The sequence below is a fragment of the Octodon degus genome, unplaced genomic scaffold (assembly GCF_000260255.1).
Source record: "Octodon degus isolate 3935 unplaced genomic scaffold, OctDeg1.0 scaffold00073, whole genome shotgun sequence".
Lineage (NCBI taxonomy): Eukaryota > Metazoa > Chordata > Mammalia > Rodentia > Octodontidae > Octodon > Octodon degus.
The window spans coordinates 2,620,875-2,637,375 of record NW_004524649.1 but is presented as its reverse complement, the minus strand read 5'-3'; the positions used below and the strand labels follow the sequence as shown (position 1 = coordinate 2,637,375).

General features: G+C 51.6%; 1 protein-coding gene across 1 annotated transcript in view; it reads left to right on the top strand.

Moving 5' to 3' along the window:
* Syndig1 (synapse differentiation inducing 1) overlaps window positions 1-16,501 on the top strand; it is a 95,497-nt gene that overhangs the window by 38,177 nt on the left and 40,819 nt on the right. Inside the window, exon 2 of the mRNA XM_004635574.2 lies at window positions 4,665-5,186. Within this exon, the coding sequence (XP_004635631.1) occupies window positions 4,731-5,186 (456 nt within the window). The 5' untranslated portion in view covers window positions 4,665-4,730. The remainder of the gene's footprint in view (window positions 1-4,664; window positions 5,187-16,501) is intronic.

The window sequence follows — 16,501 nt, the reverse complement described above, 5'->3', positions numbered from 1 at the left end:
GTAGAGTGCTTTGGGCAATAGTGTTGTCTCAACAATATTGAGGCTCCCAAACATGAACATTGGATCTTTTTCCGTTTATTTTTACCTTTAATTTCTTTCAGCAATGTGCTGTTGCTTTCACTGTACAAATCTTTCACCTCCCTGGTTAATTATTCCCGAAGTATTATATTCTTGTTGATACTATTGTAAATGAAGTTGTTTTTGTAATATTTTTTTCAGATTGTTCACTGGTGTATAGAAATGAAAGTGATTCTGCTTATTAACTTTATGTCCTACTTTACTAAATTCCCTTGTTCTCATGGGTTTTGTATATGAATTCTTAAGGTTTTCAATATTTTATCTGTGGGGCCAGGAAGATAGCTCAGTAGAAGAAGTGCCTGCCTGGCAAGTGCAGAGTCCTGAGTTCAATCCCCAGTACCACATTAAAAAAAAAAAAAAAAAAATATATATATATATATATATATATATATATATATATATATCTGTGAACAGAGATGAATTTACCTCTTCCTTTCTAGATTGTTTGTGATTTATTTTTCTTGCCTAACTCCTCCATAGGGGCCACCCTGGGCAGAGCTAGGTAGGAGCAGCAGAGAAAGGGATCTGGGTCCTGGTTTTACAAGACAGTTTTTCCAAGATTCTCCATCATGGACCGAGAATGTACCAAACTAGCACTCACCACTGAGTCCTCGGTCCCAGGTGCTGAATTTTGTCCAGAGCTTTTCTGCATCACTTGTTCTAATTGGCAAATTCATGATTGGTTTCTGTCTGCTGACTCACCCTTGTATCCTGGGCATAAAGCCGCTCGGTCTTGGTGTGCAGCCCTTCCATCTGCTGCTACACTGTTCGCCAGATCTGTGCAGAGGACCTTGCACAAGGAGTGTAAGGACTATTGGCCTGTGGTTTTCTTTCCCTGTAGTGTTCTTGTCCAGCTTTGGTGTCAAAGAAATCCTAGCTTCACAAGGTAAGTCAGGAAGGGTCCCTCCCCTCAGTTTTTCTTATCAAGTTTGAGAAGGCCAGCATTAGTTCTCGAGTGCCTGGTAGAGTTTCACAAAGAAGCCAGGTTGAGAAAAACACTGGTTCCACAGGATCCCTTGATTCTGGGTCCAAACAGCAATAAACATGGAACTTGCCAAGCTGGCCCTGCCCCCTGGGCACACTGAGGCAGTGATTGAGACTGGGTGTGGTAGCGCTCCTGTAATCCCAGCTCTTGGGAGGCTGTAAACAGGAGGATCACTACGAGTCTGATCTACACAGTGAGACCCTGTAGACTCTATAGATCCTGTCTTAAATACAATCAATCAATCAATCAAGCAAGCAAGCTGCTGGAACCTCCAAGTGCTTCCTGTTCTACGGTTTAATTCTCACAACACCCTGCCACAACCCTAAGATGCTCCCTAGGAAAACTGGGCTTGACCCAGGGCTCTTAGCTCTTGGTGTGGGCTCTTGACACCACAGTAGCCTTGAGAGAAAGGAGCACGTCCTCACACCAGGACCGGAAAAGAGACAGAAGCCAGGGGAGGAGAAGCTGTAGGATTGAGGTGCAGGGCCTGGGGTCTCCACACCACCTCCCCCTCCAGCAAGGCACCCACAAATAGCTGGTGATGCCCTGCAGCCACCGCCTGAACCAGACCCAAGGACCAGACTCAAGGCTCACTAGGAGGAGGCTGTGGGTCCCACTGTCCAAAAAGCCCAGAAAGCCACATAGAGAAGCAGCTCTGGAGGCAGCAGAGAGCTCAAGAAGACATTAAGGGCTGAGCAGGGCGTGAGGAAAAATTGTAAGACAAACCAAAGCTTCTACTAGTGAGGGCAGTGAAGAGCAGTTTGGGGTTTCTGGGGAGACTTGGGGGTGAAACCGTGGTTCATCCTGGATGCTATGTCTGTGGCTGCTCCCATGGGTAAATCTGAGGGGACAGATTCAGTCCAGGGAAAAGCTCCAAGAAGTAGGAGTGGGTGGATCCATGGAAGGGTTGCAGGGAGAACTACAATCAGAGACAACCTCAATGACCGGCCAGGAGACACTAAGGCTGCTACAGTGGCAGACTGTGACCCTGGCCACTCAGACTTGATGTATGATACCCGAAGCTGGAAAAATTTCCTTCAATGAGAAAAATACGTTATCTCAGAATAGCCAAAACATGTTTATGCACATATTAATGTACTAAAATCAAGTCCTCTTCTTGAGTAACTAAGATGCACTGATAAAAATAAACACAAAATTTCTTTTCATATATGGACTAGTTGATTTATAGGGTGAGTATTCCTCATGCAAAATGCTTGAGACCAGAAGTTTGTCAGATTTCTAATGGGGAGAGGGGTTGGAATATTAATGTGTATGCAGTGAGGCATCCCAGGGGCCGACCCCGAGCATGACCACAGTCTGTCCACAGTCCCCACGCACCTGGTGCACTCTGCCACATTCCTGGCATGCCTGAGTCTCGACCGTGGAGAACACCAGGCTGCTGTGAGTACCAAGTCATGGCTCAGGATACTTCAGGCTTCAGAGCACTTTGGGTTCAGGATGCTGAAGCTCCATCTATCAGAATATTCAACTGGCAAGAAGTAACCAGCCATAGAACCAAGCAGCTGGCACAGGGGGCCAACATCTGCTCTATCTACTGCAGGAAAGTGCTGCTCAAAATGTTAAGGCAGACTAAGCTACGGTGATCCTGTGAAAATGCAGATTCTCAGCCAGAAGGTCACAAGTTCAAGCCCAGCCTGGGCAATTTAACAACTTGGGGAGATGCTGCCTCAAAATAAAAGGTAGAAAGGGGATGGGGGTGTAGCTCAATGCAAAGGCCCTGAGTTCGATCCCCAGATCCCCTGCCATCCTGATGCAGATTCCAGTCCTGGAGTTGTGGTTCCTCAGGATTGTGTATCTTACCCCATGTGGAGGTCAAGCCTGGGTTCTCACCTCAGGCATCTGCTCTACCACAGAGCTGAATCCCATCAACCAATCCAGGAGATGCTGAGTGGCTCCATCGCTGCAGCTCTGTGAGCCAAACTGCAGAGAACATAGAGGAGACTGAGATGTGCCGGTCCCAAAGTCCTTGTGCTGGATTCAACTTCAGGGACACGAACCACTTAGGACAGTCACAGCTAAGCAGGGGGCCTCTCGTCAGCAACACTGGACCCTTTCTACTTCAACACAGGCTCACCGCTGTCTCCTTCCTGCTCGGTGAAGAAGAGGGAAACAGGGATGCAGAATGTGTGGTCTCAAGGTGCTCCGGTAGAAGCAGCAGGAGACTGCTGGCCTTCAGACCTGTCACACTGGCCAAGACGGTGCTACAGGCACTGTGAGAGGAAGCTAGAGATGGGGGGAGGGGAGCGACCAGCAGATGGTTCTATCCGACTGGGCAAGAGCTTGGTGCAGGAAGTGGGATTTAAACAATCCAGTTATACTGCTCTGCGAGAGACCTGCAGCTGCGGTGGTAGCAGGAGCTCGGGGCGAGGTGCAGGGCCAGCTCAAGCTCATGTCAGACTCACAGCACAGCCTGCTCACACGCAGCGCACCCAGGTCACACACGCACTGGGAGGCATCCACCCAGAGGGCCCAGCCGTGGCTTCTCTGCAGGAGGACCACATGGTGCAGAAGGAGGCTCTGCACCAAGACAGAGCACTAGCACATCATGCATGGTGTGTGCAGACGCCCACGAGAGCTTTGTGCAGTTCACATCAGCCTCCAGAGCCCACACTTCAAAGCCAAGACCGCAGAGAAGACGCTGTGCTTCTGACCTCTCTAAATCAGTGTCACAGTAATCCCCACTCACACTCCCTGGCGCAGTGCATGCCTGCAGTCTGAACTAGGTTCCTGAGAATGCCCTCAGAGTGTCTTTCCATGGGTCTCCAGGCTCCCTTCTCCACCTCTTTCCTTTAGTCTTCCGGCAACCTTACTGTTTCTCCCACCACCTAAGCAGTTATCATTAATAAAATGCTTACATCTTGTAGAAAGCCACAGCTCCAAAATTGCTGGAGAGGAAATATTTTCATACATAATAGTTATTAACGTGCACACAGAGCAAGCCTGAGGAAGGCCTTTCCTCACCACTCCTGCAATCTTAAGCTCTGGGATTCTTCTCCCTAAGTTAAGAATGTCAGGCAGAGAATGTTCTGGTGCAGCGCCTGGCTGTGCAGTGGGCACTGGGCTCACTCTGATGGGCATACCGAACCTCTCAGTCCATACCCGCCTGTGTCTCCCCAAGGTGAGGGTGGGGTGGGTGGGGGTCTCATCCACATCCTGCACTAAGGTGTGAGTCTCTTGTCACTCCTAAGTCTGTGCAGAACATTATGTTGAATCCCTACTTCCTGCCATGTTGAATGAACAAGCACACAGACCCTGGAACAGCCAGGCCCATTGCAGACCAGGGGATTGAGCTCTTCCGGAGGGTGGGCACCAGCTTGGCCCTGGGTTTCAGGGTGTCTGTGATCACTTGGGTATCTCCTTCATGTGGAAGGAGGCTTTGCAGAGATATGGGCCATCAGAGTCTGGCTGATGCCCTGATGGAGCTGTTTGAAAATCCCAGGAGCCAGCAAGGCTGTGGGTTTCCAACTCCTACGGCCTGCATGCCTGCCCGGGACACAAGTCTACTGGACACAGGATAGGCTGGGTGCTGAGCTCGGTTCTGAGCATGGTTCTCAACTGCTCTCTGCTTCCTGCTCCCCAGGAGACATGGGTTCCTCGAGGATAGTGTGACCTGCACAGCCGGACGCCCGGCGGGGAGGCCAGCACCATGGACAGCCTCGCCGGGCCAAAAAGTGAGCTGGTGCACAACAAGGCCCTGGACACCGGCCCGAGGAATGGCCTGATCAACACCAGAAGCTTCACAGCGGAGGGCAGGGATGGCCTGGTGTCCGTGTACCCAACGCCCCAGTACCAGAGCCGCCAGAGCATGGACAGCGTCGGGAAGGAGGCTGCGCAGCAGCTGCTGGACCCCAACGCCCTGCAGCGGTCGGTGGAGACTCGTTACCGACCCAACCTCATCCTCTACTCTGAGGGCATGCTACGCTCGTGGGGCGACGGCGTGGCCACCGACTGCTGCGAGACCACCTTCATCGAGGACCGGTCACCCACCAAAGACAGCCTGGAGTATGCCGACGGGAAGTTCCTGGACCTCTCAGCTGAGGACATCAAGATCCACACGCTGTCCTACGACGTGGAGGAGGAGGAGGAGCTACAGGAGCTAGAGGTCAGCCGGCGCACTGGCTGGGCGGTGGGCGTGGGGGGCTGTGGGCGCGTGGTTTTATCTCACCGGGTCTCCTAACTTAGCATTCCTGAGTTACTATAGTGAGAGCAGAGAGTACTCATACAGCTAATGCCTACAGGACAAAAGCACACCCGTGGTGAGGAAAGTCAGGCTGAACAACTAGAGGAGCAATCTCTCCATGGACCAGGCGGTGAGGGACACAGAAATGCACAGGTTTGGGCTCCAGTCACACAATATGCGCCTCTGCAGAGATGCTGCGAGGAATCATAGGAGGCAACCCCCAACACAAGACACCCCACTGCTGCTGGAGGGCGGCTGGGGTTCTCCTGGGCCCTGCAGCAGGGAGGGGTCTGTGCTTCTGTCAGTCTATGAGAAGCAAGCCTCGGCCCTCAGGTGGTCTGAGATACATGTGGCTGCAGAGGAGGGCGTTTGCTTTTGGCTCAGGTGAACAGGGGTATCTTGGAGGCAGAGGGAGAGGTCTGAGTGGGGACATTGCAGGGACAGAAAGAGGACTCTGAGGCCAAGTGGGAAACACTGGCCTTCCAGAGGCAGGATGGAAGGGACATGTCCTCCTGTGCTCTGCCCGAGAGAAAGGAGAGAGCCGTGCTGTTCCTACCAGCCAAGGTCAGTGGCTGGAGCTTCAAGGACACAAAGAACTGAGGTGACTAGAGCAGTGACATGGGCGAGAGTGTTCTTCTGGAAGAGATTTTCCTAAGCTACCCAGGCATCTGCTAGGGTGGCTGGCCCAGGGCTCTGTGGGACCCAAGTAGGATGGAGGAAGCACAAGGCAAGGCTGGGCGGATCTCACACAGGAGGGCCAGGCCGGGCAGGAAGCCAAAGCCACCATCAGGGAGTGAGGGATGATGGGACCTGGAGGCCACAGGAAGACTGCACAGCCGAGGGGCCTCCAGCCAGGTGGGTGGGGTGCAGTGAGACAACTGCGCCACAGAGGCAACTTCATATAGCCCTGGGCACCTAGGGACCAGCACTATGAGTCAGCAGAGAAGGGACACAGCTCAAGCCAGGGCCTAGGGAGCCTGGGAGGGCTCTGGCTCTGGTCCAGGGCTGCAGCAGAGACCAGTCCCCCACAGCCCGAGGGTGACAGCAGAGCCCTTTGCTACCTAGCCAGAGAGCAGCGGGACCAGGCAAAGGAGGAGGCCTGCTACCCAGACAACATCCCCAGAGACCACAAAGGGAGGAAATCTGAAGGCACTGCACTGCCCCACCCTGCAGGGAGCTTAGGATGCTGGCAGAGGACTTAGGTGTCCTACAGCGGTGAATGAGATCTTCTAAGAATTGTATGAAATGAAAGAGAAGTACTTTCTCAGAAACATGCTCACAGGTAGCTGTGCTACTTCTTATGTAACTTCTCAGCTCATAAAGAAAAGCACTAGTGACTCAGAGAAATGTCACCCTATGAACAGAAACTGACCGGCACCATTTCCTGTCCTGCAGAGTGATAAAAGGACAGATATTGCACAGCAGGCCACTCAAAGAACCAGAGGACTCAGGTCAACAACCTGTGCTGGACCCAATGGCAGTGACAGTAACCAGATGTGTCCCCTGCTCATCTAGGAGCTGTACCAATGGGCCAGGGCAGGGTCCTCAGAGCAGCAAGAGTGAGGCCCACTCTCCATGGGTCTCCATGTCTTGCTGGGTCACACGTATTACTGTCTCTTGTCCTAAGCAACCACACTCCAAGCTCCAAGCCTGAGTCCCTATGAGCAGGGCTGGCAGGGCCATTGACAACCCTCCCTGCCCTGGGCACTCACCAGGGCCGACTCAGGACCGGCAGCACTGACACTGGAAGGCGCAGTATTTCCTGCAGCCTGCCCACTTCCTCCTGACACTTTGGACTGTCCCTACATGAGTTGTGAAACCTGAGAGAATGTGAGTTCTGCGTAAACAGTCGCGCTGCTTAGGACATAATGAGGACAACGTGCTGTGCAGATGCCATGTTCTCGCTCATGCTTTCCAACCACGGCTAGCTGAACACGCAGACGGGGATGCACAGGACAGGGACATGGCGGCCTGCAGGGGAAATGGCCCCGACCTGGTGCCAGAGCCACATCGGAGAAAGGAGGCCTGCAGCTGCTCACCAACCGAGTGACAGCAGCCATCGCAGCTGTGCTAGAACAGGAGAGGTGCAGAGACTTTGCTCTGAAGCTCTCTCCAAAAGGAGCGCTACTCCAGGGAGAGGGGAAAATGGGACTGTAAGGTCTTTGGAATTTCTGTAGCTTCGTTTGGTCAACAGAAGAGCCATATGGTTAATATCTCGAGTTCAGTTTTCCAAACCCATCTGGTGAAGATGTGGCTAAGAGCTGAGTGGCCTGGCTGCCTTGGGCTCCTCTTCACTCTCTGCCAGCGCCCCCTCACCCCGTCGTCAGCTCCCTGTCACTCTGTGTCCAGGTGGCTGGGCCACAACAGGCTTCTTGTCTTTCTACACACACTGGCTCGTGCCTGGCGCCACACAGGAGACCTCTAGACACCAAAAGCTTTCTCGCCCAACCACACTATACAGTGCAAGTGGCACCTCCTTTGGCTTGTGGTGGATTCCTTCAGCTGCTGTTTTCCAGAGTCCAGGAAGGTCCCCATGACTCAGCGGGCCCTTGGGGTCCCTCCTGTTCTGCCTGGGGACAGATGTGCTGATAGACAAGAGCAGAGTCGGTTGTGACTTCATATGAGATGAGGAGGTCCCGGTGTGCCTTCTGCCGCCTAATCCTCACAACCCCAGGGACAGTGACTACTGTCCTTGTCCCACACGTGGAGAGAATGACTTGGAGTGTTTCCATGGTCACACAGCCTCGTGTGGCATCCCGCCATGCTCAGATAGACCTGCTCACTAGGCTCGGTCCCTAACAATGGTGCTGCTCTTCCTACTTAAGGAAACCCTCATCACAGGGGCCACCTGTGTCAGCGATATACCCAAGTCTCCCAGTGTCCAACACACAGCAGCCCCTTTCCCCACCTGAGAACCCCCATCAGTCACTAGAGTTCCAAAACCTTCAAGGGTCTCCTCGGTAAATACCTGAGGGCTTCAGCCTCACTGCAGTGTGACCCTCACCCTGTGTCTCTCAGAAGCATAAAGAGGCTGAACAAGGATTTGAAGAAACCCCCAAAATCCTAAAAATAAAACAGCTGGCCCAGAGGAGCCAGAAAGGTTTCAGAAATAATGGACAGTATTTTAAGAGCGATCTCTCACAGCCCCAAGACATTCCAGGGCTGTCTGAGGAGGACTACTTGGGGTTTTGTTTCATTTTTTTTGCTTGGCTCACAGCACTGGCAGAACCCCGAGCAATGTGCAGCAGGACAGGTGGAAGCCAGCCACTCCTGCCTCCTCACTCTGGCCCTGGAGGGAGCACTCACTGTCCTGGCCTTTGAGCTTGAGACTGTGGTTTGGGGAGGTGATCTTTCTCAGCATTAGAAGTTTCCCATTCTCACTACTTTTTTGAGCAGTTCATTTTTTTAAATCAAAACTCAGTGTTTGGTTTGGCAATTGTTTTTCTCTATGCTGATACTGGAGTGCATAGTATTGCTATCTGGGGGCTTGCATCCCAGTCCACCTGCCCTGCATTGCAATGCAAGTGGACTGTCCCTGCAGCACTCTTACCACACCAAGGGACAGGCCATGGATGCCGAGAGCAAGACCTGCATTTGTTTCTCAGACCTGCTCAGATCCTGCCACTTCATCAGCTTCTGGGTCACCATGACAGGTGGGAGCCCACCCTGCTGCAGCCAGCTCGGTAGAGACTTTCGGGGAGCTGACTCTTCCCATTGTGAGATTGTTTGTTTTCATGAAACCTGACTTTTTGCTATTTACATGAGCTGGGAGCTGCCCGCCCTTTAACATGGTCACTGTGGCAGACATAGTTCGAAGGGCAGTGAAGAAGGTCTGTAACTTTGATGGCACACTTTCATACTCCGTTTTGTATGAACACTGAAAGAATTTTTATCAAACAAAGCCAGGAGCTGGGATGCAGCTCAGGGGTAGAGGCCGCACTGAGGTTTCATCCCCAGCACTGCAGAAAGCAAAAGAAACCCAGGACAGCTAAGCAGAATCCTTGGAGTCCCTCTCACATAGATTTTCTTCAAGAGTTGATTAAAACACCTCCAGACAGCCCATTCATTCCGTTCTGTACTTCGCCGACTCTCGAATGTGTGTATGAAGCGCCAGTGTTTCCTCAGTGATTGGCTGAAGACCTTGAGAATACCAATTAGCTCAATCCATGTTGGTGAAAACATTCACCCCATGTGTCATATCTAAAATCAACACAGAAAACAGTGTGTAAGCAGGAAACGTGTGCTTCCTGGATTTGAGGCGTGGTACAGTGGACGTGTCACCTCGCAGGGCTGAGGAGCAGCGTCCGTGCTGTAACCCAGCTCAGATACTTGGTGACCAGGCTCCTGAGACACAGTGATAGGTGCAACGCTGAGACCCCAAGGCAAGCCCAACTTTCACTTTGGTCAATATTTTCCTGTTTGTTCTCTAGCAACTCATTGCAAAAGGTCTCTTACCAACATGGGGATCCACAGCAGAAACATGGATGGTTAACATAGTTTGGGGCATATCATTAGCTCTCACGTACAAGAAGAAATACTAGTAGGTGCTACGTCAGTAGGTTCTAGGCCATGCTGTAGGTGCCAGGTCAGTAGGTAGTAGGTCAGAAGGTGCCAAGTCAAGAGGTGCTAGGTCGTACAGTAGGTGCTAGATCATTCAATAAGAGCTAAGTCCATAGTTGCTAGGTCAGTAGAGGCTAGGTTATGCAGTAGGTGCTAGGACAATAGATACTACATCACATTGTACATGTTAGGGCCTACCATAAGTACTAGATGACGTAGTAGGTACTGTGTCAGGAGGTGCTAGGTCATACAGATCTAATGCCCACTGTGCTGGGGTTTTGAAAAGTTAGATTTCCTAACTAATCAGCAGAGGCGTTGTGTTGGAGGAACTGTGTCTGTTACGTGCATCAAGGCCAAGGGGGACTGTGTCCCTGCGTCAGTCTCCAGGGCACACAGGAGCACTGTGCTCCTGGTTGGTGCCTTCACTTGCCTGGAGGAAACAGAGCTAGAAGTGGCTGAGTGGTCCTGTCAGGGGCATCTTTAGAGCCGAGTCCTCCCACCGAGAACAGTGGACACCTGTGCAGGCTTTGTCTCAGACGCTGCACTGCTGCAGTCCTGCAGGAGGGCACCTCTTCTCAGAGCCCAAGAGCAGTCCCTTTCCTATGTGCCAATCCCCAGCAGGTGCCAGGCTGTGACAGGAAAGTGGCCTCTACCCAGTCTAAAGCCCCTGGTCAAGACAAAGGTGCCTGGTGGGCAGGAAAACCTCCAGAGCCTCAGGATGCGTTCACACTGTGTGCAAACACATGTATGAGCAAGGCACTGGCCAGCACGGCCACGCGGTGAAGGGCAGCGACTTCTGCTGCGGAAGGAAAGATGGGATTTCACAGAGGGTGCAGGACTGTGCGCCACAGAGAAAATGGGTGTGAGAAACAAAGGACGGTGGTCAGAGGAGGAGCCTGTGGCGAAACAGCACCCTGCTCTGCACACGCAGCCTTACCTGCCACGTTGTCACCAAGGTCTGGGTCCACTGTGCAGATTTAAGGATTCCAGGGTGACAGTGGTCCTCGGGGAGGGGATGAAGCGGGTGAGAGGCCACCTGCAACTGGAAGATACAGGCACAAGGCTGGCAGGGCCGCTGCTTGGGTACAGCTGCATTTTGCTGCAGGAAACTCCCTGGAGAGGGAAATGCACTTGGGAGCCCCTGTGCCACACTTCCGTCTTTCAATCAGGAAAGCTAAAGCCATCTCCCATGTAGCCAGGGCCCCTGGTGCAGCGCATGAGCAGGGGCAGCCCCAGGGTAGGGAATCCAGGTGTCTCCTCTGCAGGGCTCCCAATCCCTGCACGGAGATTCCTCCCCAAGCACCAGGACTGCTGTCAGGGAGGCAGCTCTGTGGTCTGAAGACATAAGGGCCCGAGGGAAGCCGCAGGAGCTGCTGCCCAGCACAGGAACCAAGCCACTGATGCCTCTCTCTGGTCACGACTGGAAGGAGCAGACGAGATGCTGGGAACAAAGTTGCAGTGGTTTGGATGTCTTTATCCCTGTGCTGGACCTGGTCCCCTTGGTGATATTGTTGGGTACAGTGGGGCTCTAGGAAGGGCCCCATGGGGTTCCTCAGTTCATGAGGGTGTGATCACCCTCAGGAGAGGTTCAGACAGCCTCGGGGTCTGTGAGTCCTCCACCCCTCCTGCGCATGAAAAATCTAATATCCAATACCATAATCTTTTTTGTTGTTTTTGTTTTTGTTTTTTGGCGGAACCGGGGATTGAACTCAGGGCCTTGTGCTTTCCAGGGAACTGCTTATTCCACTGAGCCTCCAATACCATAATCTTAACAGGAGACTTTAACACCCCTTTATCCCAAAGAGATAGGTTAATCAGACAAAAAATCAGCTTCCTGATTGCCCTTCTCATGACCTGCCTTCATATGCATGGCCACCCTGCCTGTGTGAGGTGAGGGAACCAGGGCCACACTGCTCAGGCCCAGCCTCCAAACTGAGTGAAGCAGGCCTGTTTTTCTTCATAAAGTGTCCAGCCTGGGAGACTTTGTTATAGCATTGGAAACAGATAGCTAAGTAGTAAAGAATGCCTGCATTCCTCTACATACAAGTGTGCCACTGCAGGCCAGGACAGACACAGCCATGTGGGGGTGACCCAAGCTGAAGGAAGAGGTAGCAGTGGTTTCCTGTTGCCATCTTTGAGCCTCTTTGTCTCTTGAAGAGTCCTGAGTCAGTCACCTTGTGCTACTGAGGACCCTGGAGCTGCTGTGTGGAGCCCAGGCATCCCTATATGCAACAGACAGATCCTGCTCACACTGACTGTGTTCCCCGCCTGTGACTCCAATCCCACTGCACAGATTCCCATGAAGGCCAAAGAGGCAAGGGGAAGACAGCTCCGGCATCTGAGGCAGGAAGATCTCCAGCTCCAAGGCATTACCATCCCCATGCGACAGTGACAAGGAGCTTCCAGCCACTTCATCTTCTCTGCCTGTCAGGGTGGCAGATGGGACCATGTGTCAAGACCCCGAGTCTGGAAGCCCCTAGGTGAGCCCCAGGGACAGCTCACCTGGATGGGGGTTCCTCACCAAGAGACTCACCACCAGGCAGGACAGGTCAAATGAGAACTGCAAACTCCAAGCTTCTCCTATGCCACCATAGTGACCCACCTGTACCTTAAGGTCATATTGACCCAAGCCACCTGAAATGAAAGCCCAAACCCCTAGCTTCCTCCTAAAATCAAGTCTCATAAATTTTATTCCAGAAGAAAACACGCCAATTGGCAGTGAGCTCCTGTCAGTGGGTGTTACCTGCAGCTCACTTTACAGAGCAGAGCCAGACGTGTGCAGGTAGACGAGCGGGGGAATGAGGGTTCCTGTGCAGTGGAGTTGATGCAGAAGACATGTGGATGGAAGAGTCGAAGTGGTGGGTGTGAGAACATTCGAGGAAAATCTCTAAACCCAAATGTAAGAGGTAAAACAGTGCAATTTATTTTTGGTACTGGGAATCGAACTCAGGACCTTGAGCTTGCCAGGCAGGCACTGTGCCACCGAGCTATATCCCCAGCAACAGTGCAATTTAAAACTTGGCAAAAGATGGAATAGACACTTAGTCAGAGACCAAATGTGGATGGCCAGGGCTCGAACACGTGGCTGCCACACCTGCAGCCACAGGGAGCACAAACTGAACCATGATCAGACGTGGCCCCATGCTGGGAGCACCTATAGCAGGTGAGGGCACAGAGCAGCGAGATCCTGCGCACGTGGCGGGAGGAGCATCACCTTGGAAAACAGCTTGTCACTTTCTTACAAAGTTAAATAAACACCCGTGTGCCAGCCCTCCCACACCTGGGTATTTAAGGAAACAAAACCTTATGTTCACGGAAAACCTGTACAGATACATCGGCAGCATTTATTTCTAATCATGCAAAACTGGAAAAACCCAAACAGCCTCTGTGGGGGAGTGGAGAAGCACACGGCGGAGCTTCCTTGCCATGGGATATTACTTGGGAAGGAAAAGAGAATGAACTACAGAGGCCTCCAGACATCTGTGTATCTCAGAGTGCTATGCTGTGTGGCAAGGCCAAGCCCAAGACCCCAACTGTGTGAACTTCTCAAAGGACAGCATGAAGCACGAAGGACAGGGACAGGTGGGTGGTGCGGGAAGGTGTGGGCAGCAGAGGCGGATGGGCAGGTGGCGTCTTCCAGGGCTGTGGGGATGCAGGCACCACAGCACCCTGTCCCCAGAGCTGCACGTGCCAAGCCCGCGAGGGAGGCCAGTGCCATCCGCAGCTAGGTCAGAAGAGAGGCACAGGCCCGCTGCTGCCTGGTTTCGGCGGTGATGTTGAGGTTATATAAGATAAGCGGAGGGATGTGGGACTTGGTGCTATCTTTGAATTTCTGCAGGAGCTCTGTTCTATTTTTGAAACTTTTATGTGAGTCTAAAATTATTTCAGAGTATATATGTAAGTAGAAGTTATTTCAAGGTGTGTATATGTTACTTATGCTTGAGAATAACTTATACATCTATACGCCCACTGCACCCACATATTTAAGGTCACTGTTAATGAATTTTAATATTCTTCCTGTACTCTACACTGTAACTAAAACACACAATTTAAACATGTGCTCTTCATTTAATATATCAGAATGCTCAGAACACTGTACTGCCATGGCAAGCAGAAACACTGAAACAACCCCCAGGATTTGGAGGCAGATTTATTCATGGATGGGTATCGTTCCCAGAATATCAGTCCCTGATCTCTGGTGGTCTAGGGCTTATATGGGATCAGCAAGCAGGAGGTGCAGAGGCAGAGTGCCTTGTCGACTGGGGACTGAGTTTTATAGTACGCAGCATAGTGACCAGCTGTGCATCACAGTGACCAGCCATTCCTAAGAGACAAAGGTAAGCAGACCTGGAACAGGAATATTACCTGGGCAACTAACAAACTGAAGTACATTGCCTGGGGTCGGGGGACATCTTTTACTACATCCCCCCTCCCTTTTCGTTTCTCTAGTGTCTCAGTTACTCTTCTCTCATCGCTGGGACAAATACCCAACACCCAAAATGAAGGAAGAAAAGGTTTATTTGGCTCACAATTGGTGGAGGTTTCAGTCCATACTCAGCTGCGTCCAAGGCAGAGCAGCACAGGGCAGAGAGCAAAAGGAGTGTCAGCAGCCCAGGGAGCTAGCTAGGCTCTCTCTTCCCTCCTTACACTGTAATGCAAATTACCTGCCCCCAGGCAGGTGCAGCATCCACACCCACAATAATCAATTACAAATTCCAGTAGCTGTCCCATAACTGATGAGGCTTTGAGGGGGAGACAACTAGACACAAACCATAACACCTGGCAAATCTTTCCTGGAGATATTTCATGTGATCTTTTGAGACAAGACCCAACTATAATAAACAAGGCTGTCAGTGGTCCTAGCCAAAACTGTCTTATTACATAGTTTTTCCCCAAGACATTTTTAGGAAGAAAAATAATTTAGGGCAGTCTGTTCTGCAACCCTACTCTGGCAAAGCAGTGAGGGAGCCAGTTGGATCTAGGAGCATGTCCAGTGTGTCTTAAATGCTCACCAAACCTTGTCAAGTGTTTGATGGATTGCTTCAGGGGAGTAATGTCCATAGGGTTTAAGGCAGAAATCACAGCTAGGAGAGGGGGTGGGGAAGCAAGGATGGGGGTACAAAAATCAAGGGGGCTAGGTATGGAGCAATCCTGTGAATGATAGCCTTAAGCTTTAGCTGTGCATGGACTGGTCAGTGTCCAGGGTGACCAGAGCAGAGCTTTGAGTCCATTATCTCTTTAGAATGAGCCCCAGAGGGGCTGTCCAGGTATGTTTTCCAGCAAATCTAAGGCTGGCTTTCTGAAACTTGCAGAGGCAGTTAATATGCACCTGGGTTCTATATGTGTGCAGGGACCTCCACAGGTATAGCTGGTCTTTGAACTACACTTCTGTGGAACTAGTTACAAGCCGTTTCTGTAGGGTTATGTTTTATTTTTCTCAACTTTTTTAGAGCTTGTGGCCTGTATGTTGCAGGTAGCTTTTATGTAGTTATCTCTGTGACAAATTCAGGCTCGTTGTCACTGCCAGTGATGAAGGGTAGGCCCTATCTAGGGATGATATTTCACAGAAGGACCCTGCAAATTTTTATTGACTTATCAGGTAGGGAATGCCTTGGGCTTCTGTCTGTGTAGAGTCCACTGTATTGTATGAGGTCAGGGCCAGTGACACCAACACTGAAGCCTGAGCTCACTGCAGGGGCGTGGGTGCCAGTGCTGCGGCTGGCACTTGTACAACATACAGCGAGTGCAGGTTTCCAAACAGCAGCAGGAAGCTATAGCTGCACAGCTTTGGCCAAAATAACAGTATGCAGTGCGATCACAGCACATCTAGCCTGTCCTAACAGGGCTACTTCCATCTGCAAGCAGGGTGTACTCAGCATCTGTCCAGGGCTTATTTTTTTTTTAAGTCTGATCAGCTTGAGGACAGTTTATCAGACAGTGCCTGGCAGTCATGGTCTCTCGGATCCAATTCTGTGGGCAGGTATGTGGGCAGGATTGTGTGGTTTTATTGCCACAAGAGTCAGGCAGAGATTGCTGCCTATAAGTCCTTAGTACTAAGTGAGGTCCAGCACAGCATGTAGCACCTGGACAGTTAGGTCCTAGCCTAAGGTGAGCTTGTCATCTTCCTTGATCAGAAGGACAATGGCTGTCTGAGCAAAAGAAAAGGGAAGGCAGCCTTTAGTGACTGGATCGAAGTATTTGCACAGGTAGGACACTGTGTGCTCCCGGGGGCTGACAGCCTCAGTAAATGTCATTGTCTTGGTGAACTCTAGGATCCTGATTCTGTAGAAGTTAGCAGCATTAAGAAACTCGCAGAGTGGGGCCGGGGAGATGGCTCCGTAGAATAAGCATTTCCCTGGCAAGTGCAAGGGCCTGAGTTCAATCCCCAGTTCCGCAAAAACAAAAAGAAGAGACGACCCAGGCCATGGGATCCTGAACAGACCCAGAGCGCAGGCCTGGAGAGTGAGTGAGACGACCTGGGGCCCTCCAGATCCTGAATAGACCAGGAGCACAGGCCTGGCGAGTGAGTGAGATGACCAAAGCCGCAGAATCCTGAATAGACCCAGAGTGCAGGCCCAGCAGGGAACCCTTCAGCAGAACTCCCTGCAAAGAGGCTAGAGGCAAGACCCACCTAGCTGATTCAGGAGCAGAACATCTTGCCAGAGAGACACAAAGGG